We start from the raw sequence: 25,485 nt of genomic DNA on the forward strand, positions 1-25,485 counted from the left end.
TTAGACATAATACTTGCCGTGGTCTTCCTGACTTCCTCCAGGCTTGTTCCCTCTCATCCAGCCACCACAGCCTCTAGGCACCACAGAGGTGATGTAAACACAACCATGGCAAAACCCACCAACAGGGTCAAGTTCAATGGCATACAAGGCCCTCCAAGATCTGATCTGTGGAACACCACATGTCAAAGAGGCAAACTCCTCCACATGGACCATGTAGCTGCTTGTGCCATCCCTGTGGAGAAACGTCCCTGTCCCCTCCCCTTCCTGTCCACTCTGTGAACCCTCTCAGGTTTGGCTGAGGCACCTCCCGCACAAGCCTGCCAACCTTCTTAAGCTGTGGCCCGCGGTGCCTCCAACAATGCCCTGTGTGTCTCAATGCCGAACGAAAACACGATTATAAAACATGTCTTCTATCTTGAAGCATGAGCCTAGTGGAGTCCTGAGGACGAGTCCACTATAGGTGCTCAGTAAAATGCCAACTGGCCGAGTGAGTGACCAGACTGTGTGGCATTTCCTCAGCTCCTCGCACAGGAAAAAGGCACTTAGGCTTCCAAACAGCTTGGGCCTTATTTTTTAGCACGTCACTTGAGGAAAGTGACAAAAGTTGTCTAGGGAAATGGAGATCTTAACAAGGCTCTGGCTAGCTTGCAGAACCACCCTAAGCAGTGATGGGAGACAGAACAGGGGCACACACCTTCTGTTCAAAGCCATTTACACTTCCCACCACCATCAACAGTTCACCAAACTGTACAGAGATTGCTGGTAATGTTAATCTTTCCAGTGAAACTTTTACTAATTTACCTGAAATCAGAGTTTCTAAACTCTGAAACTTATCTGTGAAAAATTTTTGAGATAGCTCATAGTGGGAATATAAGACAATCAACTTTAGATTTCTTTTTTTTAAGAGCTTAATTGATAGACTGGGGGGGTAGCGGGGGCGTACTATGACCTGATATGTGGGTTCCACTCCCGACATTCTGATTTAAGGGGCCTAGGGTAAGAACCAAAGAGAACACTTTGTAAAAGTTCCCCAGATAATTCTAAGGAGCAGCAAGGGTCGAGATCCACTCCTATGAAATCTAAAATTGTTCATTTCTGTGTGCTTATCTATAAAATTTATGGTTAACTAAAAATCTTTCTGGAAGTACAATTCATAAACAAATGTTAAATGGAACCCTTTCTCCCTATTCTCAATACCTTCGGTCATTGTAAAAGTAAAGTTTGACTTATTAAAACCACCTGGTCACTTAGCATTAATATCCATATTAGAAATGGACATTTAAAATACATTAAAGGACAAGTAAAACAAACACACAAAAACAGATCCCTAAACCATAATCTTAATTAACCTGCAATCAATTACTAAAATAAGGTGTGATTCTAAAAGATAATTGAGAGTACTAATACTTCCAGAAGCTGAAGCTATCGGTCCTCTGTGAATAAACCCCTAGCGGTGGATGTGGCATGTTTTTCTCTAATCATGAAAAGAGATCTCAGCCAAGTGTTGGCGAGGTACTGTTTTTGTGCATTATAATGGACCCTGAGGGAGAGATCTGAAATAACTATGAATATGAAACTCAATTTTAAAGTTATACCTAGTATGATATAAAATTTAGTATTAGAATCTTCTTAAAATGAAAAAAAAAAATCACATTGCACTCTGTAAACATCCATTTTTCTTCTCCAGAAATGTTCTACTGACTAATCGCTTTTAGCTTTTTCAAGAAACACTCTATTATTGACACTGAAAGAGATCAGGTCACGCCACCCCGAAATATGCCACTTTGGCATAAGAAAGATTTTGAGCTGAATGCATCTGAGTTCCTGAAATCCTTTATCTGCCTAAAAGCAGAGTCCCCCACAAAGCACTCAATTGTCATAAATCCCTCCCCAGGCAGCTCCAACCTTCTCTTCTGGCACTACATCCAGACATTGTCACCAACTATATACCTCCCATCTATTTTCCAAAACCTCATTTGCTTTTCTATGAGGGCCTTTTTCCCCCTCCCTTCCCCACAAGGTTAGGTGTCTAGACCCCACCTCTGCCCTCCCTTTGAGTTACTCATCACTGGGTCCTCCCATGTGAACGATCGATGCACATGTTAATGAACTTCTGTTTGTTTTTCTCTTGTTCATCTGTCTTTTGGCAGTCCAATTTACAGGGTTTGGCTGGAGAACCTAGAAGGGTAGATGGAAAAATAAATTTTTCCTTCCCTACAACACTTTGACATCTGATTTTACATATATTTCCTAGCCTTAAAAAGCTGTCAATTAAAAAAAAAAATCCTATAGAAAACATAAGCATTTGAAAGAGTCAAAGTTTTAAAACCCTTTGAGACTCTGGGTCTAATTTCTTCAACTTTTCAAACTAAATATTAAAAAAAGTAAAAACTATACCAAAGTGCTTATTATTTTAGGGAAAACTGCTATGAAGAAAAGACATAATGGCAAAATATTTACACCAAGTACATGCAGTTAGAGTAAAATCAGTCTCCACACCATGAAAATTCTTACCAAATACGTTTTTCATAAATATATTTGAATCCACTTTGCCAATATTATTTCATCTTTTATCATTATTTCATTATTTATTTTTTAAATTTGAAAAATTGTATGGTGGCAAAATAACTTCAAATTAAATCTTCCTATTTAAAAAACTAACAGAGCACTACACTTTATAATGGGGAAGACTGGAAATAATACCGTATTGTTATTAATAATGGCAGATTAAATAAAGAAAATAAAAGTGATGTAGTAGTTCTAAATACAGTACTACCAGAAGTTAATAAAGCATGTAACAGAGAACTTGATAAATATGGTCACGTAGGCAAACACTGGGAAATATCTACTCAATTAGAAGAGAATTAGCTTTAGAAGCATCAGAGATGCAGTATTTCTGCCATATGAATAAAAGCACATAAAAGACACAAAACGAAATATTCGTATTACTTTTAGCATGTTAAAAACAATCACATCCAAAAAAGTAAACAGATAAAAAATGTCATAGATGACATAAGAAAATAGTGTGTGCATATATATTTTGCATATATATATATAAATCTACAGTATTTACCACTGTTGACATATAGATTTTGGAACAGCTCAGGCGCTGCTATCATGAACTAAATTGTACAGCTTGGCTTATCTTATTACAAGTCACAGAATCATGGTTTAAAAATTAGAATTAATATCCTCAGCTACATTTTTATATATATTTATTTCTAAGTTTCACATGATCTGAATCAAGAGCCCAGTGATATCAGGATTTCGTCTGAGCTTCGGTGTATTGCTTACTGCTAATACACCATATTTGTTTTGCCATTTAATAATGTCATTACCAAGTTGATTAAAATTACATTAGACTCATTATATACATAAAAAATATTATCACATTCACTAGCTAAACAAATGTTACTCTCGTTTTAAAAGACATACTTCTGTACCTTGAAAGCTTAAAGCCCCAGCCTGCAACAAGAAGAGCCCTCAGTGTTAGGTTTTCTACTCTATTATTCAAACATGAGCAAAGTAATGTTGAAAATAAGCTCTCCAATTAAACACAAAGTCATACTTTCTTGGTGTGCTCCAAACTTTGTCAATGTTTTGGTAATTGTAGTGTAATAGAAAATTATAAAAGACATTGCTAATTTGTTTTTAACATGAACTTGAATTTTTGTCACCGAAAAAGAAAAAAAGATTTTTGGAAGTATGAAAGTTGCACTATTAAAAAGACCAAAATCTTAGATTCCCATGATTAATTAGGATCATTTCCTACAATTTTACACAATAATTGAATGGCCTAAGCACAGCAATATCTATTGGCTACATTCTTTAAAAAGACAGTGCCAGAGATCATGTAAATGACTGCCCAGCCCTTTGTAGTGAGGCCCTGCAGAAATCTGAGGGGCTGACTTAGAAGTAACCATATTGCTAATCCTGCTTTCAAAGGAACCTGCAAGGAACAGTGACTGGCAGCCTCTCCTGCTGGCATCCACAGGACGCTGTGCTGCCACGCTTCCTTTGCATCTGGCAAGGACCATTCTGCTCTGAGCTTTGCGAGTCAGACCAGAACACAGGGCAGAGGCACTTACACTGACCTCAGTGCTCACGGATACACTGACAGCTGTACCTTTGGCCATAAACTTATTTTAACTGCCTGGATTTTTAAGCACCATTAAGTGGTTAGCCATTCTCTCCAATGTCTTTAATTTTCAGATTGAAAGAAAATGACAGCAATTGAATGAGAAAGATGAGCATTCTGTGAAATTTGAATTACTCAACTCAGGGCAAACTGTGAAGTCAATTTAGGATCTAGGTTAAAAATACAATGGGGAAAAAAACTTGACTAAAATACCAGTTAAAGAAAAGAATAATAAATTATTCCATGGATCTAAATTAAAAGTAGTTTTTAAAAATGTTTCTTTAGTTTTGTGTTCAAATGTGTATGCATAGATGCCTACAATATCTATTAGAAGACACATACACTACACATAGCCTTAAAAATATCTACTCTACATGACAGTTTTTCAGTACTTTGTAACATTACTCAAAACAGAACGGGCTAATAGAGTAAAAATGTTCAGGTTTTTGGAGAAAGCTATAAATGAAACTGAGTAATGAATTATTATTGTGCGTGCATTCCTAAATGCTATTGCTATGTTTCCATGGTAAATTCTTTTTAACAGGTTCAGTGACGATGCAATTTAAAATGCTCATCTTAAGCAGCATCTTTATGGGATGAAAACACTTCCATCTACTCTTATTAGTAACATACATTAGAATTGCGCCAGTTGTTTACAATGGTACAAAATACTGCTTTGGCAATTATAAACATAGCAATGTAGGTTTCGTATGGTTTCTATTCTCTTGTCTTCAGCAAGTGTAGATAAATTCTCACAGCAATACTGATTCTTGAATAGAAAGTCCATCCCGGTTTCTGTAGTGATACATGGGAGCTGAGGGCCCTGAATATTGATACCCAGATGAACTGGCATCTTCTAAAGCTGGGGAAGTTCTATACCGCACGGGACTATCCACTGAAACTGCGGGGAGGTTATGGTCCTGAAAGGGAACATGTTGAAAGGCAGGATATTTTGGTAAATTGCTTAAGTGGCCGCGGTTAGCATCTCGAGTCCACAAGTGTTCGTGTGTCTCAGGTCTGTATATGTAACCAACTTCGGACCACTTCCTGTTATCTGGCAAATAATCCACTGGAGGAATGATAAATTTTCCATTCTTTGGTGTCCCTGAATTGCCTGAATATCCCCCAGCATCAATTTCGACGGGAAGAACTTCTATTCGACTAGATGGTAGTACAAGAGGAGCTGGGCGGCTGTGAGATTTCTCTGGAGAAACATTGATTGAAAGATTAGAACCATGAGGCCTCCTGGAAGGATTCATTTGGATCCCATAGCTAAGCTGTGGAGACACGAGGCTGCTGTTAGCAGGAGGGATGCGTTTTGGAGAACTCCCATGATAGTTGGGGGGATTGCTGTACGACGGCGGGGGTACCATCCCGCGATCTTCCCCATCTAGCTGAGATGGATATTTTGCGTAACTTGGAGGCTGCGCTTTAAAAGTAAACTTGTTTGACACTTTTGATGGACTAGGACTTGGCTCAGCATGCTTTCTTGGACTATGCGTGTAAACAATATTCCTTGGACTTTGAGAGTAAGCCCTTTCTAGTGCCTCTTCAACAGAAGTGCCATTTCCGTTTTCAGGTACATTGTCATACTGGGATGCATTAGAACCCCGTTTCCCTTCATCGGCGTCCCAGACCTTCATCTTCTGCCTTGCATTCGGTATCCGAAGATCGGCAGAACTTGGGATGGTGACTGTAAGTGTGGGGTGTGATCCACTTTTGCCTTCAGTGGCATATTTTGCAGTTTTTCCAATAGCTGAAACATCTGACGGTTTATTCCATTTGGGTGCAAATTCCTTCCTGGTATCTGAAGTAGCATTGCTATTTTGATTAGCAGCTGCGTGATCATATTGCCTGGCATTGTCTTGTGAACCTGATGGATGTTTTCTTTGAAAATCTGCCTCGTCTTTTAGCTTTCTGCTCTCCTCATCCACCGATTTTGGTCGTGGCTGCCGTACTCTTTCCGGTGTACCAAGTCTACTCTGATGGTGAGGCGAACGCTCATGTTTTCTGTGAGGTGATGAGCTGCTCTCTCGTCTGTTGTTCTTATGGGGACTTGACCTGCCAACACTTTGTCCATTGCTCAGGTGAGTAATGCCAGCAGACTGAGATTCAGGTGGAAGCTGTCCCAAAGGTTTCTTTGGAAATTCATCTTCTTTACCTAAAGGAAGAAATAAATTCATAAGCAACATAAATACATGAGTAAATAGTATCAAATCTAAGAGCCACATGGTGAGTAACTGCTTACTTTTCACATGTGCACTCATGTACATGCACTGCACATACACACACACCACAGCATTTCACTGGCTTAAGAGAACCACTTTTTAGAGAGATTGATAGTAAAACATACCAAAACTCAAAAGCTTATTAGGCAATGTGCAGGTGGGAATATTTATAATCTTATGAGTAAGGTTCATACGATAGTATAACATGATTCTTATATTTTGTTAAGATATATTGTTCCATGCTCTTTTATCAATAAAAGGCAGATACTTTTTTTATTCCTAAAACAATTTTGCAGCTCAGTAGTTCAATGTCTTACCATTATATCATCTTCACTTTAGCTTACTTCAACGAAAATGGTTTTGAAATCTCAGTTAAACTTTTCTTCTCAACTAGAAGCAGGTCTGCCAAATTTAAAAGTCAACTGATGACCAATTGTGATCTAAAGTTGTCCCCGAATACTAGCAATATTTATACCAGGCAAAGTAGACTTTAAAACAAAGGCTATAACAAGAGGCAAGGAAGTACCCAGTAATCCCACTTCCAGGTACTTATCTGAAGAAACCCAAAACACGACTTTTGAAAGGACATGTGAATCCATATGCTCTTTGCAGCACTATTTACCATAGCCAAGATATGGAAGGAACCTGGATGTCCAACAGTGGATGAATGGATGAAGAAGAGGTGGCACATATATCCAATGGACCATTACTCAGTCATAAAAAAGATTGAAATGTTGCCATCTGCAGCAACATGGATGAACCTAGAGGGTCTTGTGCTGAGCGGAGTAAGTCAAACAGAGGAAGAAAAATGCCATATGATTCCACTTATATGTGGAATCTAAAGAACAAAATAAAGGAACAAACAAAAGAGAAACTGACTCATAAATACGGAGAACAAACTAATGGTTGCCAGATGGGAGGGAGATGGGGAGTGAAAGAAAAAGGGGAAGGGATTAGAAAGTACAAATAGGCAGTTACAAAACAGTCATGGGATGTAAAGTATAGCATAAGAAATACAGTCAATAATATTGTAATAACTATCTTTGGTGTCAGATGGGTACTAGATTTATTGGGGTGATCACTTCCTAAGTTATATAAATGTCTCATCAATATGTTGTATACCTGAAATTAATAATATTGTATGGCAACTGTAATTGAAAAGTAAAAATTATTTAGAAATTTTTAAAAATTAAATTAAATTTTTAAAACGTTGTCCCCAAAAAACTTATCATTAAGTACCTTCCACAGTTTAACTTTGTGATAAAAGGAAATAGTATTCTCTATTTTAAAGTTAACGTTCTTAAGATGATCCCACTTTAAAGCAAAAGAAAGAAAAAAATAAAAAATAAGAGAATATCATATTGGATACTTTTAGTTTTATATTTTAAATAACTAAATTCAGAAATTTAATGAAGAATTAAAAGAAGTTTGCCATTTAGTAAACAGTATTTAAAAATGATTTATTGCAGTAAGGATATCCAATAAATATCATCTTGAAAAGAAAACAGACTTCACTTATAAAAATTTCATGATTTAGCCTACATCTTTTTCATGAGTTATTATAAAATAATATGTTCTCACTTAAAAATAAGTTGCTGCTCTCTTCAAACATCCACCTGTTCATCCATCTAATGAATATCTACTGAGTAAGCTCTGCTTCAACGTGCTAAGCAGTGAGTCCATTAGCAGCGAGCAGGCAGACGTGGCCTTTGTTTGCATGTAGCTCGCTTCCTAGTGATGATAATTTTGTTATTTACCTTCATACGGTTTTCTTTAAAATATTTTTTAAAATATTCAATGAGCTTTTCTTTGGGACTAGAGGGAGCAGAGAATAATGATGAAACAATATCCTTTAAATAGTTAAGGGACTAGTATCAGAATTATTAAACTAAAAATAACATTTGTGCTCTTCTAATTCAGTGATTTTTAAACTTTTTAGAAGCAGACTTTTTTCAAACTAAATTTCATATGAAATCCCAGTAGATAAAGAATATATAAACAAAGCTGCTCTAGCTAAAGTGGAGAGGCTCAGTCACCCCCTTTCCCACTTCCCACAACTGGGCAGCTTCTCAGAACCCTAGGGTTCCAGAGAGATCCAGTCCTGCCAGCATTTTATAGGTGAAAAGGCAGAGGCTCAGAGAAGCCAAGTGATGTTTACTGGCAGAAACAGAATGAGAACCAATACCCAGTATTTTCACTCCCAGTTCACCGTTTTCTTCCACTCTGCCATGTTCATTAAACTCCAGAGAAACTTGTGATGGTTTTAAACTAAATTTAACTCTTCTTTGATAATATGGTGCAAGCTCTTTATTTTCTACATTTGAGAGCACACGAAGCATTAGAGTTGGCGATTACAGTTTGTTCCACTCATTCATTCATTCTACAAATACATACCACCAGGCAACTACCGTGTACTGGGCGCTGTTCCGGGTGCTGGCAACCCACACACGGAACGGGAGGGCGAAGTCCCGTCCTCCTGGAGCTTACGTGCTACCTGTGCAGCTATGACGGCAGTGCCAGGGCAGGGCAGTCACAGGGATTTGGAGTGGGGCAGGACAGAGCAGGGGAGAGTTCCAGCAGGAACAAAGGTGCTCCGCGTCAAGAGTGGGGGACGGGCGGAGGGCAGGGGAACAGAAGAGCGACGGCATGCCAGGCCTAGACGGCCACAGTGAGGACTCTGGGTGTTTTTTCTGAATTAACTGCAAACTACTGAAGGTTTTTCAGCAGGAGAGTAACAGGATCTCATGTCCAATAGCGTTCACTTTGAATGTGTAATAATTAGCCTTAGACTGTGTAATAATTAATGAAGAAATAATAGCTAATACTCATTAAGCCCTTACCATATGTCAGCACTGCTCAAAAAGCTATAAATACAATGTCAGCAATAGGCATGTAAGATACTTCACTACTACTATTCTTTTTATAGATGAGAAAATGAGGCAGGATGAACGAGTCAGCGGCAGAGAATTCAAGCCCAGAGTTGATTCCAGCGCCTTCGCTCTTTGCTCCTACACTATGGTGTGGTGGAAGCAGAGGGAAGAGGCTGCTTCTCGGATATGGTTTAAGGCGAAGTCCAGACACAGCTCGTGGGTTAGATGTGACGTGTGAGGGACGAGCAGAGTAGAGGATGGCTCGTGGTTTAAAGACAGGAACAGACAGCTGCTATTCAGTAACAGCTGGAATAACCAACACTGTTCTGTGTCTGTTCATAATAGAGACATGATAACTCAAACTTTAAAATTCTTGTCGTTTAGAAAAGTTTTCTGTGTTTATGAATGCTGTGAAATTATCTGAAGCATTCTAGTTCAGCTTCTAACCAATCTCACAGGAAATATCTGGAATTGCAGTAAGAGACTTGGCACAAATGCAGCCCAAGTCAAGAATATTCGCAAGTAGTCATTTAGTCTATGGGGTTGATAACTAACGATAAAAATAAAATTAAAATCTATCTAGTGTTCCCCAAAAGTTCTTATCAGCTCTACAAATAGTGATCCATTTAGTTCCAGATAAATATATGAATTATTTCTACCACGTAAGCAAATGACCCCGACAAACACAAATTATCAAGAAGATACAAAGATCTGCGTAATAGAAAAACTGAATTTATGACTTTTCTTTTAGTCTCCATTCTAACAATATTCCAAGGGCTCACGACACAGTCATCTGAATGGCTAATTCAATGGCTGGTTGCTATTCCATATAATATCAGCCAATCATCAAAACACCCTTTTCAGGTTGGTGACTAGGAACCTGATGGAAAACACAACCATGAAAAAGAAAAGGAAAACAGCGGCACCAGAGAGCGGTCAGGTCAGGCCTGCAGGATGTGCTGCTCCAGGGGCAAAGTCGGATTCGTGTGGAGATTCCCGTGCTGAGCCCTCTGAGCTGCCCCACGTCTCCAGCACTCGGTGGCTTTGAGCGACCTGCAGAGCCACCAGCATTCCAGTTTATAGGAAATAATTTTAAATATCTTAAATTCTCCTAGCAGCATTATCAATAAGAAGGGACTGCTGTGTGGCTTGCATGTGCACCCCCTGGAACATCAGTCTGTCAGTGAAAGCTTCTCTTGGCCAGACTGCAGACACTCAGAGCCTGTTTTCAATGTTTTAATCCATAAAAATTCACAACTCATGAAACCAAATTCACTCGAAATCAGGTTTTTCAAAGGTTAGCCACCTGCCGTAGACTGACCGTCTATGTCCTGCTCTCCCCGCCCCCAGTGCAAACCTAGTGTAACAGTATGTGGAGATGGGGCTTTGGAAGGTAATTAGGCCATGAGGGTAGAGGCCTCCTGGTGGCATCGTGCACCACTGCCCTCTGCAGGGTGGAGGAATGGATGGGGCCATAAAAGAGAAGTGAGATTGGCCCAGTTTTCACCTCCCTGCTGCAAAGGCTTCTGGAAAAGTAGCCCTCTGCTGCACCACAGGACTGCAGCCCAGGGCTCCTCCAAGCTGTGGTCGGCTGTGGAGTGAGGAGTGGCCCAAGACAGAGTATAATAGGGTTTAATAAGGAACCGGTGAGGTGGAAGAGATTAAAAAATAAAGTGGGGGTGGAAGGAAGGAAGTGGGAGGAAAGAGGACTAAGGGAGAAAACTGAACATCTTTGGGGAAAAATAATGCCATTTTACACACTGTTCTTATATTCCAATATCTGTAGATTTTTCATTCTGAAATCCTTTAGGTATATAAAGGCACATATTAGTAAAAACCAGCAGGACACATAGTAAAATGTAGGATTATGGCTCCAAAGCATGTATTTCTCAGGAGAAGGAATAGAAAAACTGAGAAGGAAGTAATGAGGAGACGGAGGTGGTAATTTCATGCATAAAACAAAATGGAAAGGTCTGTATCGTACATATGTGGGCTATTTAATTTTTCAATATAAAGGGTAAGAAAAGTATTCACCTTATACTTAACACTACTTTATATGCAAGTCAATACAGAAATTTCTCTAAGGAAGAGACATTTATATTCTATGTATCTACACACCATACCAGAATAATAAGAAAAAATTAACATGTGCCATTTACTAAATGGGCAAGTGGCCAAAATTCACACTGGGAAAAAAATCTTTCACTGTTCTAAAATAGCCCAAAAGTAACATCTTAAAGTTCTTTCACAGTAGTCCAAAATACATTTCCCTTTCTCTGTAGTAGATGAAAACTGACTTCAAGTGATTTCTACTTCTTTTGTATTCCTTCCTATAATATCTAAAATAGTAACAGAATTGTAAGTAAGGTGTTGACAAAATGTCCATTTACACATATGTAATTAATAGTAATGACACGCTGTTCATATAAACACTAAAGAAACATAAAGATTACAATACCCAAGCTCTACATAGCTAAGAAACTAGATGTAGCAAGGTTTGGAGAAAAAAAATCCAGTGCTGACACTATGACATTTTAGCTAATTAATTCCTAAATGGCAATCTATTATTAGGAACTAGGTAGGACTCTGTAAGAGGTACACAGTGAATACCTCAAATGTACAAACACATTAGAAAGTATGGCCTCTTTGCCCCTATAAAGATTTTCAATAAGCATGGAAGAAAGCAAAGCAATTTGAAACAGGCAGTAGACAGATATATAAGAAATAACCTCCTAAAATGTATGTGCTTAAAAAAACAAATTCCTCCCCAATTTTAAAGACATTTAGGCTAGAAGGCCTTGCATAGTAGGGGTAAGGATATTGACAGGTGCCAGGCCAGACTGTGGTACTAGGATTTGCTTAGTTTAAAACAGTGTCAGGTCCCATCTACTTCCTATGATGATTTGTGACCAGGGAGCATGCTAAAGACCGACGAGTGGCACTAATCCACAACTCATGATCTCACATCGACACCTAGCCGCCTAACTATCTGTAATAAGTATTAATATTTATTATCCATACTTTGTTCTAGACTTCTTTTCAATATACATAATTTTGCTCACCCTTATAGCTCCGTGCCTAAATTTTATTCTTCTTCCCCTGAAACCACAGGAGTTTAAATGAAAAATTACCTAACTCCTCAAAGGAGAGGAAAGCCCCACAATTCCCATCAGACAGAAGAGGGGATGTTTTTGTGAAGATACCACATTAAAGGTATTTTCCACTACTGTTACCATCATCTACGTGGTATCTTTATGTGAGTGCCAACAATTAAAATAATCTACTCAAAAAAGGGAAATATAACTTGACACATTTTAGAACAAAGGTAAAACTATTTATTAGGTTATTTAAAGCCAACAAAAAGAATAATCTAGCCATCCTTAAAATAATAAGGGAAAGTGTCCCTCTTAAGTCCCCTGAGGCTTGTCCTTGATCTTACTCAGGTCTCTGTCACCACCCAGTGGACACCACACTCAACTACAAGCCCTGCAGATTAAGTGCATCGGAAGGCATCAACAGCTTTTTGCACCTAACAAGAGACATATAATTACAGGAAAGTGCTCTAAGTGCTCTCTCTTGTGAGCAACATTTTACTTTTAAATTTCAACAATAGACTACATATACTTCGACTGTTCTAACAGTTTTCAGTAAGAAATGGTGGGGCTGTTGTCAGGAGAATTATTCTGAGTTAGAGAGTCATCTTATTCTCTTCTAGATCAAATAGTAAGTCCAACTGAAATACTATCACATTTCAAATTTGTATCTGAAAAAATCAACTGGTTTTCTTTCTGTTTAATCAGCAGCCAAAAGAATATGGAATTCGAACACTAGTATAGCCTTCAACAAGGTGATAAAAAATAAATATTGTAGTTAGGCTCATTGGGTCGACTTTTTTCCCCCATCAGATTAAACTTGAAAGATAAGGGAAAGAAGGGAGACAATTATTTAAACACATTTATCATTATAAACCTATTTAATACTACATAAATTCCGTAGATCTTTATGAAATAATTTAATTTTTAAAATTCTCATTTTGTGTTTCTTAGCATTTTGGTTCACATTTACATATGTAAAAATTATTGAACACATGTAACTGGGTTTCTATTAAACAAAAAAAGTGAAAACACACTCAAGCCCTCAAAAAGTGGGACAGTTTATTTTTAAACAACTTAAAATAAAACCAACTTGTGTGTGTGTGTGTGTATGCAATCAGGATACGAAATGATTCCATCACCTCAAAAAACTTCAGTATTGCATTCTGTCCTTTGTACTTTTTTTTTTCTTCTTTTTGGTAGTAATAATCAAAATTTTTTACTGGAACACAAGAAGAAAACTTTTTGTAATGTGAATTAACAAACTTAAAGAAGAGCTAGGTTTCTGAATTTGTAACTTCAGTAAATCAAATACTAATTTTAAAAACCTAAATAATCCTGTGCATGGAAAATTGTCCTTGAGGATATCAAAAAACAAACTTGTATTGACCAATATCTTATTCCGAAGGGCTGTTGAAGAAAAAATAATTGATATATGCATGTAAAGAAAGCATTTAGCAAGTAGTCTACTATAAGATCCAAAATTTGCTGTTACTATTACTCTTTAAAAGTGGCCAGGGAGGTGGGATGGATGGAAGTAAGAAAATTAGAAGGGTCTAAGGCACACCACCCTGAACAAGCCCGATCCCGTCTGATCTCGGAAGCTAAGCAAGGTCGGGCCTGGTTAGTACTTGGATGGGAGACCACCTAAGAAGACCAGGTGTTGTAGGCATAAAAAATAAAAATAAAAATAAAAAATAAGGGATTGTAAGCAGAAAAGGTCCTTGAAATCTGTAAGGTCAACCAAGGGTTGCCTCACCTAAAAAAAATAATTAATTAAAATTAAAATCTAAAAAAAAAAAATAAAAGAGAAGGAAACTAGAGGCTAGGGAGTATCATATGTCAAACTAAGGTGTCTGGGTTTTCTCCCACAGTCACTGAAGCACCTGGAAAGGGCCGGCCATTCCAGAGACCACAACAGCTCAGCAAGTTGTTGAGCAACCCTGGAGTCAGGGCTTCCAGGGCAGATGATGCGGTTCTGGCAGTGAGGTCGAACAGGAGGCAAATGTTAGATATTAAGAATCAAAAGAAGCACAAAACTTGGCAACTAAAGGAACTGTAGCTATATGGAGTGCTAACAAGTGGCGGGTAGCAGGGAGAAGGTTTTGAATGACTAAGAGGGTGAGTGAATGTTGAATATTTTACCATGATAGAAACACAGAGGAGAAATGGGAAAAGGTTTGGAGGTGGTATGAAGATTAAGACATTGAGTTTCAAGTATCTGAGGGGCAGGTGGCCAGGTGCCCATTTAAGGTGTCAGCTAAATGAGTGCGGGGCTCAGAAGTTCCAGGACAAAGATCTGGGTGTTGGTTCAGAGTTGGAAGTCTTTAAGTGACAGTCCTAACCATGGGAAATGATGAAAGCACCCAGGGACAGCATGCAGAATGAAAAGGCAAAGAACACAGCTTCAGACAGATCACTTAAAACAGCGGTCCCCAACCTTTTTGGCACCAGGAACCGGTGCTTCTATGAGAATCTAACGCCTGACAATCTGAGGTGGAGCTGAGGCGGTGATGGGGGTGCTGGGGAGCAGGGCAAATACAGATGAAGCTTCGCTCACCCGCTACCACTCAGCCACTCATCTCCTGCTGTGCGGCCCCATTACTAACAGGCCACAGACTGATAGTATTCTGCAGTCTGGGGGTTAGGGACCTCTGATTTTAAAGATGAACTCAAGAAAAGGAACCCACCAAGGAAAAAGAGGAAGAATGGTTAGAGAGGTAGAGGTGAAAGAAGACAAAGACGGAGCGTTGTCTGGCAGTGGGTCTGAAGGAAATCCAAACTGTAACCCCCACGAAGCACTGCTGCGGACAAGCAAAAGTGGACATGTCCTTCCTATGTTCCAGTCGAAAATCTGGACTGACATTGCAAAAAAAAATAATAATAGTACTAAGGAGAAAATGCAATACTGAACCTGGAAGTTTGTCTATAAATGAACAAATAAAAATTCCAAATGCTCTAGAAAAAAAAGGACAGGTAACAGATAAAAGCAACAAGATGCTTGCTTTCTTTAAAAAGGTTCCTTAAGTTCCATATTTTCTGCTATCTAAAGTAAAAGATAAACTTTAAACAGGCTCTCAATTATTCTAAGAAAAATTTCTCTCCATTGTTCTATATAGATTTATGAATTTAGGCCAAATTGGCAGTCATAGTGGATCAAGATAGGCTTTCTAACCAAAATGAGTTCCTTAAGTGACAAAATCTCTGCCAAATGGCTTCATCTGAATAGAAAAGAGCTGAGAACAAAGAGATATTTCTGTCTAAATATCACAAGCCAATGGAATATGCAGGAAACTATTTGAATCATTTTAATATTTCACTTGTCACTTGGTTTAAGTACTTTTTGAATCATTTTAATATTTCACTTGTACTTGGTTTAAGTACTTTTACTTAAACCAAGGTCTTCATAGTTGACTCACATTAAGAGATGAAGAGCTAAAACATTATAACTGCTTACTACATATGTCTAGTTACAGCAGTGGCAAAAAAAAAAAGCATTATAGAATTAATCAATAAAACAGAAAAACAACATGAGACAGAACAGAAATGGCTGGAAATCAGATTATACCATAAAGGAAAGGCTTGATACACTCACAACAAATGAAAACTAAAAAACAATGACATAAGGATACAGTGTCAGCAAATCAGAAATAGAATGAAACATTTGTTGATAAAAGATATCTACGAAAAAGGTACATGCATTTATGTAAATGTGTGTACATATGTAAGTTTATATGTAAAGACAAGGCAAAGAACTAGCAGAAAATGCCCTAAACTGCCAAGAGTTGTTACCTTTGAAGGTGGGAATGGAAGAACAACGCAGTAAAGGAGAGTCTTCGTATGTCAATCAGTATACTTCAAAGATCGTCTAGAGTACTAATGTGGATATATGGGTGTAATATTTGTGTTATAAAACTGAGAACAGGGGATTTTTTGGAAAAGCCAGATACCCTTTTGCACATGAAAGCAAAGAAGTAGTCAAAGACTAATAGTCAAAAGGACACAGGAATCAGTTTAAGAGAAAGTTCACTGGCCAAATATAGAACAATCTGAGCATTTAAACAATAATATCTGATTAAAACATTTAGAATAAATCAAATTCCATGAATTCGCAATTAGGACACTAAAACAAAAGCTCATCTGCCACAATCGGAGATAATCGAGAACATCAACTCCTAATTTTGAAAATTAATAAAGAGAAAATAATTAAGAATTTATTCTGCTTTTTCAGTAAGAAATACGTTTTAAAATAACCATAGAGGAGAGATAACTCTCTGTTAAAGAAGAAAATCTGCTGGTAAATGTAAAAGAAATATTGGAATTTGAAAATTATTATTTTGCGACTTCTAATGAAATTTAGGCAACGATTATCCATGGAAGCAAAAAAATAGGGGAAAGATGAAAAGGAAACTAGATCTGTATCTGTATAGTGTAAAACATTATGACACAGATTATTTACTAATTGAAAAGTGTAGTAATTTTTTAAAAGCTTATTATTAAAATAAAGAGATCTGGTTATCACCATCTTTACCCAGAACTCAAACCAGGTATCGCTGAAACTAACATAACTAGTCATATGTTCCTCCTGCTTAACCTGAATGTAATTAAACCTCTACATTTCACTTCTAGCTTATAGAAAATACAGAGGCTAGAGGAATGAGCTAAATGACTACAGGAAAGAAAAATTAGACTATTCCAGAATGTGGGACATTCCACAAGACAATAAGTCTGATTTTTTCAACAGTGTCATTGAAAAAAAAAAGAGAGAAAAATAAAGGTAGGGGTAGCACGTGAAGAAGAAGAGGCTGTTGCACATTAAAAGACTTAAGAAGCACATCAAACAAACACAAAGTAAGGTCCTTGGTTAAATCCTGGTTAAGAAAAAGAGTTAAGACAGTATTGGGTATAATTTTGATATGGAATTGGTCTACAGATATTTGGAAATTATATTATTAATTTTGTTAGATTTGATAATGGCATTGTGGTTAGCCAAAATAAAAGTCCTTGTTTCCTGAATACAGAGATTAAAGCATTATTAATAGGTAGCATCTATGATGTCTTTATTTTCATTTTAAAATTATAAGCTGGGAGATGAATGGATGGAGCGAGGGGGTCTTTAACATTTCTTCTACTTTTGCATATGTTGGAAGATTTTTTGGTAAAATCTCAAATATATTCAGAAATCAGAAGTGAACAACTTTCTGAGAATATACAGTAGTCTCTCTATCTTTACCCATGGGGAATACATTCCCAGATCCCCAATGGATACCCAAAACTGCAGATAGTACTGAATCCTATATATACTATGTTTTTTCCTAAACATACATACCTATGGTAAAGTTTAACATATAAATTAGGCACATTTTATGAAACCAGCATTAGCCTGATATCAAAGCCGGACAAAGATACAAGGAAAAAATACTACAGAGCAATACCCCTTATGAACACTGATGCAAAACTCCTTAACAACAAACTAACAAATTGAATTCACCAGAATATTAGAGGGAATATATGTCATGAAAAGGGGAACTTATTTCTGGAATGCAAGGATACCTCAACATGAAAATCAATCAATCTAATACATCACATTAACAAAAGGAAGGAGAAAAACCCACACAATCATTTCAATTGATGCAGAAAAAGCATTTGACAAAATTTAACAATCTTTCATAATTAAAAATACTCAAAAAATTAGGAATAGAATGAAACTATCTCAACATAATACAGGGTAAATATGAAAAAACCATAACATCATGCTCAATGGTGAAAGACTAAAAGCTTTACCTCTAAGATCAGGAACAAAAAAAGGCTGCCCATTTTCACCACATCTACTCGACACAGTACTTGAAGTTCTAACTAGAGTAAGTAGGCAAGAAAAAGAAAGAAAAAGCATCCAAATTTGGAAAGAAACAAGTAAAATCATTTCTGTTCACAGATAACAGGATATTATATGTAGACAACCCTAAAGATTACACGCACACATACATACCCCAGAGCTAATAAATGAGTTCAGCAAAGTGGCAGGGTACAAAGTCAACACATAAAAACTATTTGTATTTCTCTACACTAACAATTAATAAACTGAAAGAAAATTATTTTAAAAATTCTACTTATAATAGCATTGAAAAGAAAAAAATACTCAGGAATTAACTTCACCTAAGAGGTGAAAGACTTGTTCAATGAAAACTACAAAACATTGCTGAAAGAAACTAGGGATTGGATTGGAAGACTTAGTATTAAGATGCCAATACTACCCAAAGTGACCTATATCTTTAATGCAATCGCTATCAAAATCCCAATTAGATTTTTTGCAGAAATAGAAAAACCCTTCCTAAGATTCATATGGAATCTCAAGGTAACCCAAATAGCTAAAACAATCTTGAAAGCTGGAGGACATCTCCTGATTTTGACACTTATCACAAAGCTACAGTAATCAAAATCATGTGGTACTGGCATAAAGACATCCACTTTGAGACCAATGGAATAGAATAGAGAGCCCAGAAGCACGTATATGTTTAAATGATGCCAAGACCATTCAACAGGGAAAGAATAGCCTTTTCAATAAGTGATGCTGGGAAAACTGGTTATCCTTATGCAAAAAAAAAATGACTCAAGATAGACAAAAGACCTAAATGTAACCCTTAAATCTATAAAACTCTTAGAAAAAAACGTGGGGCAAATGCTTTATGACATTGAATTTGCCAATGATTTCTTGGATATGACACCAAAGGCAACAACAACAAAAAACTGGACTTGATGAAAATTAAAAATCTTATGCATCAAAGGGCAATATCAACAGAGTAAAAAAGGCAACACACGGAATGGGAGAAAACATTTGCAAATCATTTACTCGATATGGAATTAATATCCGGAATATAGAGGAAACACCTAAACAAAAAAACCAGATAATCCAATTCAAAAATGGGCAAAGGATTTGCATAAACATTTCTCCAAAGAAGATACACACATGGCCAATAAGCACATGAAAAGATGATCAACATCACTGATCATTACAAAAATGTAAATCAAAACTACAATAAAGATACCATTTCACACTGATCAGGATGCCTACTAAAAAACAAAACAAAACAAAACCCAGAAAATAACAAGGTTGGCAAGAATGTGGAGAAATTGTAACCCTTGTCCTCTGTTGGTGGGAATGTAAATGGAAATCACTACAGCAGTTTCTCAAAAAATTAAAAATAGAATTACAATATGACCCAGCAAATCCATTTCTGGGTACATACCCAAAAGAATTAAAAGCAAGGTCTTGAAAAGAAATTAGTATACCCACGTTCCTAGCAGCATTCTTTAAGAATAGCTAAAATGTGAAAGCAACTCAAGTATACATCTACAAACAAATGGATAAGCAAACTGTGATATATATATACACAGAACATTATTCAGCCTTAAAAAGGGAGGCACTTCTGTCACAGGCTACAACATAGATGAACTTTGAGGACATCATGCTAAGTGAAAATAAGCCAATCACAAAATGACAAATAATTCCACTTATATGAGCTACTTAAGAGTAGCCAAAGTCACAGATAGAAAGCAGAATGTTGGTTGCCAGAGGCTGGGGAAGGGGAAGTAGAGAGGTCTTGATTAACAGGCATAGAGCATCAGTTTGACAAGATGAAAAGAGTTATGGGAATGGATGGTGGTGATGGTTAGACAACATTATGAATGTGTTTCATACCACTGAACTGCACACTTAAAAAGGGTTAGGCTGGTAACTTTTATGTTATATGTATTTTATCACAATAAAAATTTAAAAATATATGTATACCAAAAGTTTTCCTAACTAGTTAGAAAAAAATGGAAGGAAAGTTCACCTTATAATAGCAATAAGAAAGATAAAATCTCCGATGGGGTGGGGTTGGTATGGGTGGGTAAGAAATGTGTAACAGTCATATGAAGAAAACAAATTCAAATGAGGGATGTTAAAGGTAAACTTGAACAAGTGAAAACTAAAAGCTTGTACATAGAAAAACTCATTCTTTTCAATATCGATTTTCTCTCAATCATTTTTAAATTCAGTGCAATCTCAACTAAAATACTAGTGGATTCTTTTCTTGTACCTTGACAAAACAATACAAAATAATGAGGAAAAATTAGATATTAAATAGATATTAAAATTGTAACTATAAAAGTACACATCAGTGGAGCAGAATAAAATGCTGAGATACAGACATAGACATTTGAGAACTTTATTATATGATAAAGATGGCATCTCAAATTACAAGAGGCTGTTAAGCTATATGGCTAGTTATTTGGACTATAGGAAAGCAGAGTCCTTACATCTTTCTTTACACAAAAAGTAATTCTAGATTAGATTCAAGCCTAAAAATAAAGATTCAAGCATAAAAAATAACATAAAAATTATGAGAAAATATGGGTAATTAAAAAAAGTTTTCATTTAGCATGTGGAAAATTCTTTATCCAAGACATAAAATTGAGAGGCCATTAAAAAAAAAAAAAAAAGGCTGATGAAAAAATTTTGAAGCCTACATGAAAAGTGCCTAAAACACATATATTAAACTGGCCAATCTCCTTAATTTATCAAGAACTTGTATAAACAGACCAATAGAAAAATGGGCAGAAGATGAACAGGAAAGTTTACAGAAGAAGATATTAAAATGCTCAATTAATACATAAGAAAAACATTCGATAAAAATAAAAGAAACGCAAATCAAAACAACAAAGGAATACTGTATTCAACCAGCAAAAAAAAAAAAAAAAATTAGCAATACCACATGTAAGTGTGGGTCTAAGAACAGTCCCTGTCATACATTCCTGGTGACACTGCAAACTCACACAAGAATGTAAGGAACTAAAGAGAAATAGCATGCTCATATAGGTTTTTTAAATGATAGATTTAATACTAAAGTTTCTTGCTATAACGTTCATTTTATTATCTTAATGTTCCATGTATAGCTTATAATAAGGAAAAGAGGGTAATGATGGACAGGCTGTGGGGCAAAAAGTCCAAAAAGTAAATGTAGTAGCAGAGATACAGATGAAATACTGTCCTAAAGGTCCAGGGCCACCCGGCCATATTTGCCCTTAACTGCCAGTCTGACCAGAGCAAAATCGAGCCAATGCTTCTGGTTGTATTTATCTAGCCCACCCTCTTATTCTACCATTTCCTAGTAAAAAGCCTTACAAAAGACTCCAAGATTCTTCATGTGTAAAATGAGGATGAATATTTTTAGTTATTTTTAGAAATTAAATGATAGTGCATGTAGTAAGTGGCATACAGTAAGCATGCAACAAATGTTAGCTGGCAGATGCCAAGAATATAGGTTTTGATATTTTATTCTCATGCTTAAACAGTTCTGTTCTATGCATTTTTTTCTCTACATGTCTTTTACTAAAACTTGTCTTAAACTTTTAAAAGCAGGCAAGATACTTAAAAATAAATTGTTATACTAGCAAGAACACATTAGTAACTGTGCTCCCAGATGCATTCCTTGCTGCAGGAAAGAATCAGTTATTACACTGGACACGAGAGGGTTGACCTCACTTAGCAAAGGCGACGGTTGCACAGGGCCTATGCCCACACCTGATTATTGCTGTGATGGTTTTCTAGTGAATCCTGATGACCCAGAAGGAACCTCAGAGAAACACTGATTATTAGACCCCTTGAATTAAGTAACTAACAGCAGAGCATCTTGATTTTTACCGAAGAGTAAAAAGATGTTTTCCATGAATGTATTTCTGCTTGTTCTGCACACACACATCCAAGCCGACATCAGAGTCTGTGCCACACTGAGTGGAAGTGCCCAACCCAACACCATGAAAGAGCATACAGCACTGACATTACTCACTTTTCATCTCTCACTCAGGATCTTCCACTTCCCTACTCCCTCCCACACCCATCCACACAACAAAGGTCAGAAAGGAAAAGGGCAGAATAACTTTTTCTCAGGAAATCACACATTGTCAAGTAATATCTGGCCAAACTCTTAAAAGTTACCCTACTCTAATGTCCTTACATTTTCTTTTTTCTTCTCTCTCGTCCTCTGCTACCCTTCCTCTGATCCCTCCCCAGGCCTCCTGTATCTAGCTCTATTACTGCCCCTGCACAATCTGTCTTTGTGTAAATTCTGTCTTTGCTGTGTGCAGCTGAGAGCAAGAAGCATGACTTTCTTTTCAGTTAATCCCCAGCACAGCACCTAGCAGAAAACCTAATAGGAGGTGCTGGAAGATGCCTTGGAATAACTAAATAAAATATATTATCCACACTGCAACATACTGCAGAACCCTGGATTAGTAGTCAGACTCAATTGTCAGTAACGCTATCTGCTGGTTCTGCAGCTTCATAGTGAAGCATTTTAGCATCAGTTTCTTCTTCTATAAAATGGGATTTTCACATGCTCTGCTATTGTATATGGTTTCACAAATTAAAATAAAGTAAAAAGTGCTTATGATTATGCTAGTTTAAAGTGACATGGTAACTTCTGTGGAATAGCATTACTTGTCAACCAAACTCTAAAGTTAAGTCAGGAGAGGACAGTTATTCTATTAGGAAAGGACGATTTAATACATTTATTCTCTTTTTCTTAAAGTCACAGGTAAGACATCGATTTACATTAAAGCAGCAGGTAAGACATCAATTTACATTATGTCATTGTGAGTATGTAAAATGCTTATGTTTGGAAACAGAAATGGCCTGTGTTAATTGTGCTATGTCTTCCAATCGTAGTTATCATTTAGATATAAAGTGTTTGGATATTTCTTACCAGGTTCTGGAAGGTCTAATTTTGCCCGCTTTAGTTCCACCATAGAAATCTGAAGCTGCTCTATTACGAAATCATCTTCAAAGAAAAAGTCCTTTGCCAAGGTCTCCTGAAGAAATTCTACAAGTTCTTCCATAGACAATTTCATTAGATGTTCTAAGAAAGGAGGAGAGAAATAAAAATGCTATGTCAACAGCTACGTTAGGTTGAGAAAATGTATTCTATTCTGGTGTAATATTTTTTGAAAAGGGCACAGCAAACAAATTAAATATGGCATTGTGAATACTGAAATTCAGTAACACAAAAATATTTTCTGATATTAAAGCAGTCACAGAGAAAACCAGGTACTCCTACAGGAAAGATGGGGAGAGGAATATTTATACCATCTCACTGGTGTAAGAATAACCATACTGAGGCATGAATACTAACCTAGAGCAAGAGCCTCTTAGAGAGAATACACATAAAAAGATCACCCAAGATGACATGAGGTCTTTCTATTTTATTGATATGGATCTCCAAATCCACTTTTAGAATTTCAAAAAAAATCTGAATTACTAGTTTTATTTATATTTCTACTTGTGAAATTAATTTTATTGAAAAATCAAATGATAGATATAAAACAGAAAGGAAAAATCAGCTAAGATCCCACTGTCCTACAAGTAGATAGATGCGTGTACATGTATATCAATTTCAAAAAGTAAATTATACTTTCCATGCTATTCATCTCGTTTTTTTCCCCACTCAATAATGTATATCACTGATATCTCTGAATTCAACATATAGAATTTTACACTACCATTATTAACAGCTATAAGAGTCCATTGTATGTATACACTATAATTTACATAATCAGTCTTTTAATACTGGGCATTTAGGTTATTTCAAGCTTTTTTTTATTATTTAAAACTACTGTGTGATGGACCTTCAGTAACAATGTTTCTTGACATTGTTAAGACAATCAAGAAAAAAAATAAAATAAAACAAGAAAAAACGTAGGAGCTTCAACTAACTACTGGTTAAGGTGCCCAGAGTTTTTGAAGCTTTCTATGGTGATAAAGGAACTTGCTGTAAGTTTTTGAGCTTTCTCTTCCCAAGAAAAAGATACACAGCAGCAGATAGATATTTTCCACAGCTTATTTAGCCTAATGAAATGATAGCATATAAAGCAACTGTTATGCTTAAAGTTTATTTACAAACGATGAAGAAACTTTTTACTTGTCAAAATTAATCAAGAGTTATATAAGTAAAACATACTTTAGGAGGGAGAAGAGACCTATGGAGAAATAGGGCATTATGTTTCTACTCATGTTTAGAAAACATGAAACTAATAAGTATATATCTTAATAAAAAGTATACTTTTGTTCTCTATCTTAGTCAGTTTATAATCCGGAAAGAGAGAAAACAAGGAATGGGGAAGGGGTGGGGAGAAAGAGGGAGATGGAGAGAGATCGATTGAGCTCCTGTGGTTTTGACAGTCTTGGACAGACAACTCATTGTCAATTGCTTTGTTTTGGTGCTGTGGTTTGTGTGTTGGGGGAATAAGGATTAGTGTGTAAGGGAAACAAACCACAACACTTCTGAACCTTTTTCTTTCAGAGTAAACAATACAAACATGATTTTAAAGGGAGTTTTCATTCCCGTCTAAAGTTTGGATAATCTGGGGCTCATGAAGTCCATGCTTTTCATTTTACGTGATCAATCCTATATTAAAGCACCTAACATGTACCTAGCTCAATGCCAAGCACAGAAGGGAGAAAAACTACAAAACATAACTCCAAGTATTCAATGAGCTTATAATTGAGCTGGGAAACTGAACAGATGAATCATTCGAGAATAACATGAAGGAGAATACAATGAACATGAAACTATGCCGAGTGACCTCGATCTGAAGTGCTATATGCAGTTCTAAAGCTTTCAGTGATTCTCTTCTCTGCATAGTCACAAAAGGAGTCACATAATTTTTAAGGTTGAATTGAAACTTCAAGATGAATAAGGCTCTTCATTTCATGAAGAAAAACTCTCATTTCTTGATTTTAAAGTAAGGCACAACACATTAAATTTACAGAGCCCTTGAAATATTGCAGCTGCAGACTTTTTAAAGCCTTGTTGCATTTAGGCAACTACAGACATGGACTGTACTTGCCCCAGAGGACACAGTGCAGTCAGGCAAAGAGATGAGCTGGAGGCTCCACATCTCTGGTCTACAGCTTGGAGCTGGGCATTTCTCTCGGATAAAGGAAAAGTAATGGAAAATGTCCTCTCTAGACCTGTTAACTAAGGAGCCTGGTTTCTTTGGTCTCTCTCTTCTATTACAAACCTGAGATTCAGAATGACAGAAAGAATGAGGGGGTCCCAGAGGAAACAAATACTTAATAAGACTCATATTACTGACAAAACAAGCACACTGCAGTCTAC

At 36.6% G+C, this 25,485-nt stretch overlaps 1 protein-coding gene and 1 pseudogene across 2 annotated transcripts in view; one reads left to right on the plus strand and one right to left on the minus strand.

The window, feature by feature from the left end:
* Window positions 1-2,937: 2,937 nt before the first annotated feature.
* USP6NL (USP6 N-terminal like) overlaps window positions 2,938-25,485 on the minus strand; it is a 139,599-nt gene continuing 117,051 nt past the window's right edge. For both annotated transcript variants that reach the window (XM_039871062.1, XM_039871063.1), the window contains 2 exons: window positions 23,074-23,226; window positions 2,938-6,299 (listed from right to left, as the gene is read on the minus strand). In XM_039871062.1, coding sequence (XP_039726996.1) covers window positions 4,891-6,299; window positions 23,074-23,226 — 1,562 coding nt within the window. In that variant the 3' untranslated portion in view covers window positions 2,938-4,890. The remainder of the gene's footprint in view (window positions 6,300-23,073; window positions 23,227-25,485) is intronic.
* On the plus strand, window positions 13,883-14,000 carry LOC120609937 (uncharacterized; annotated as a pseudogene).

Source organism: Pteropus medius, unplaced genomic scaffold, assembly GCF_902729225.1.
Source record: "Pteropus medius unplaced genomic scaffold, Ma_sr-lr_union100, whole genome shotgun sequence".
Taxonomy (NCBI): domain Eukaryota; kingdom Metazoa; phylum Chordata; class Mammalia; order Chiroptera; family Pteropodidae; genus Pteropus; species Pteropus medius.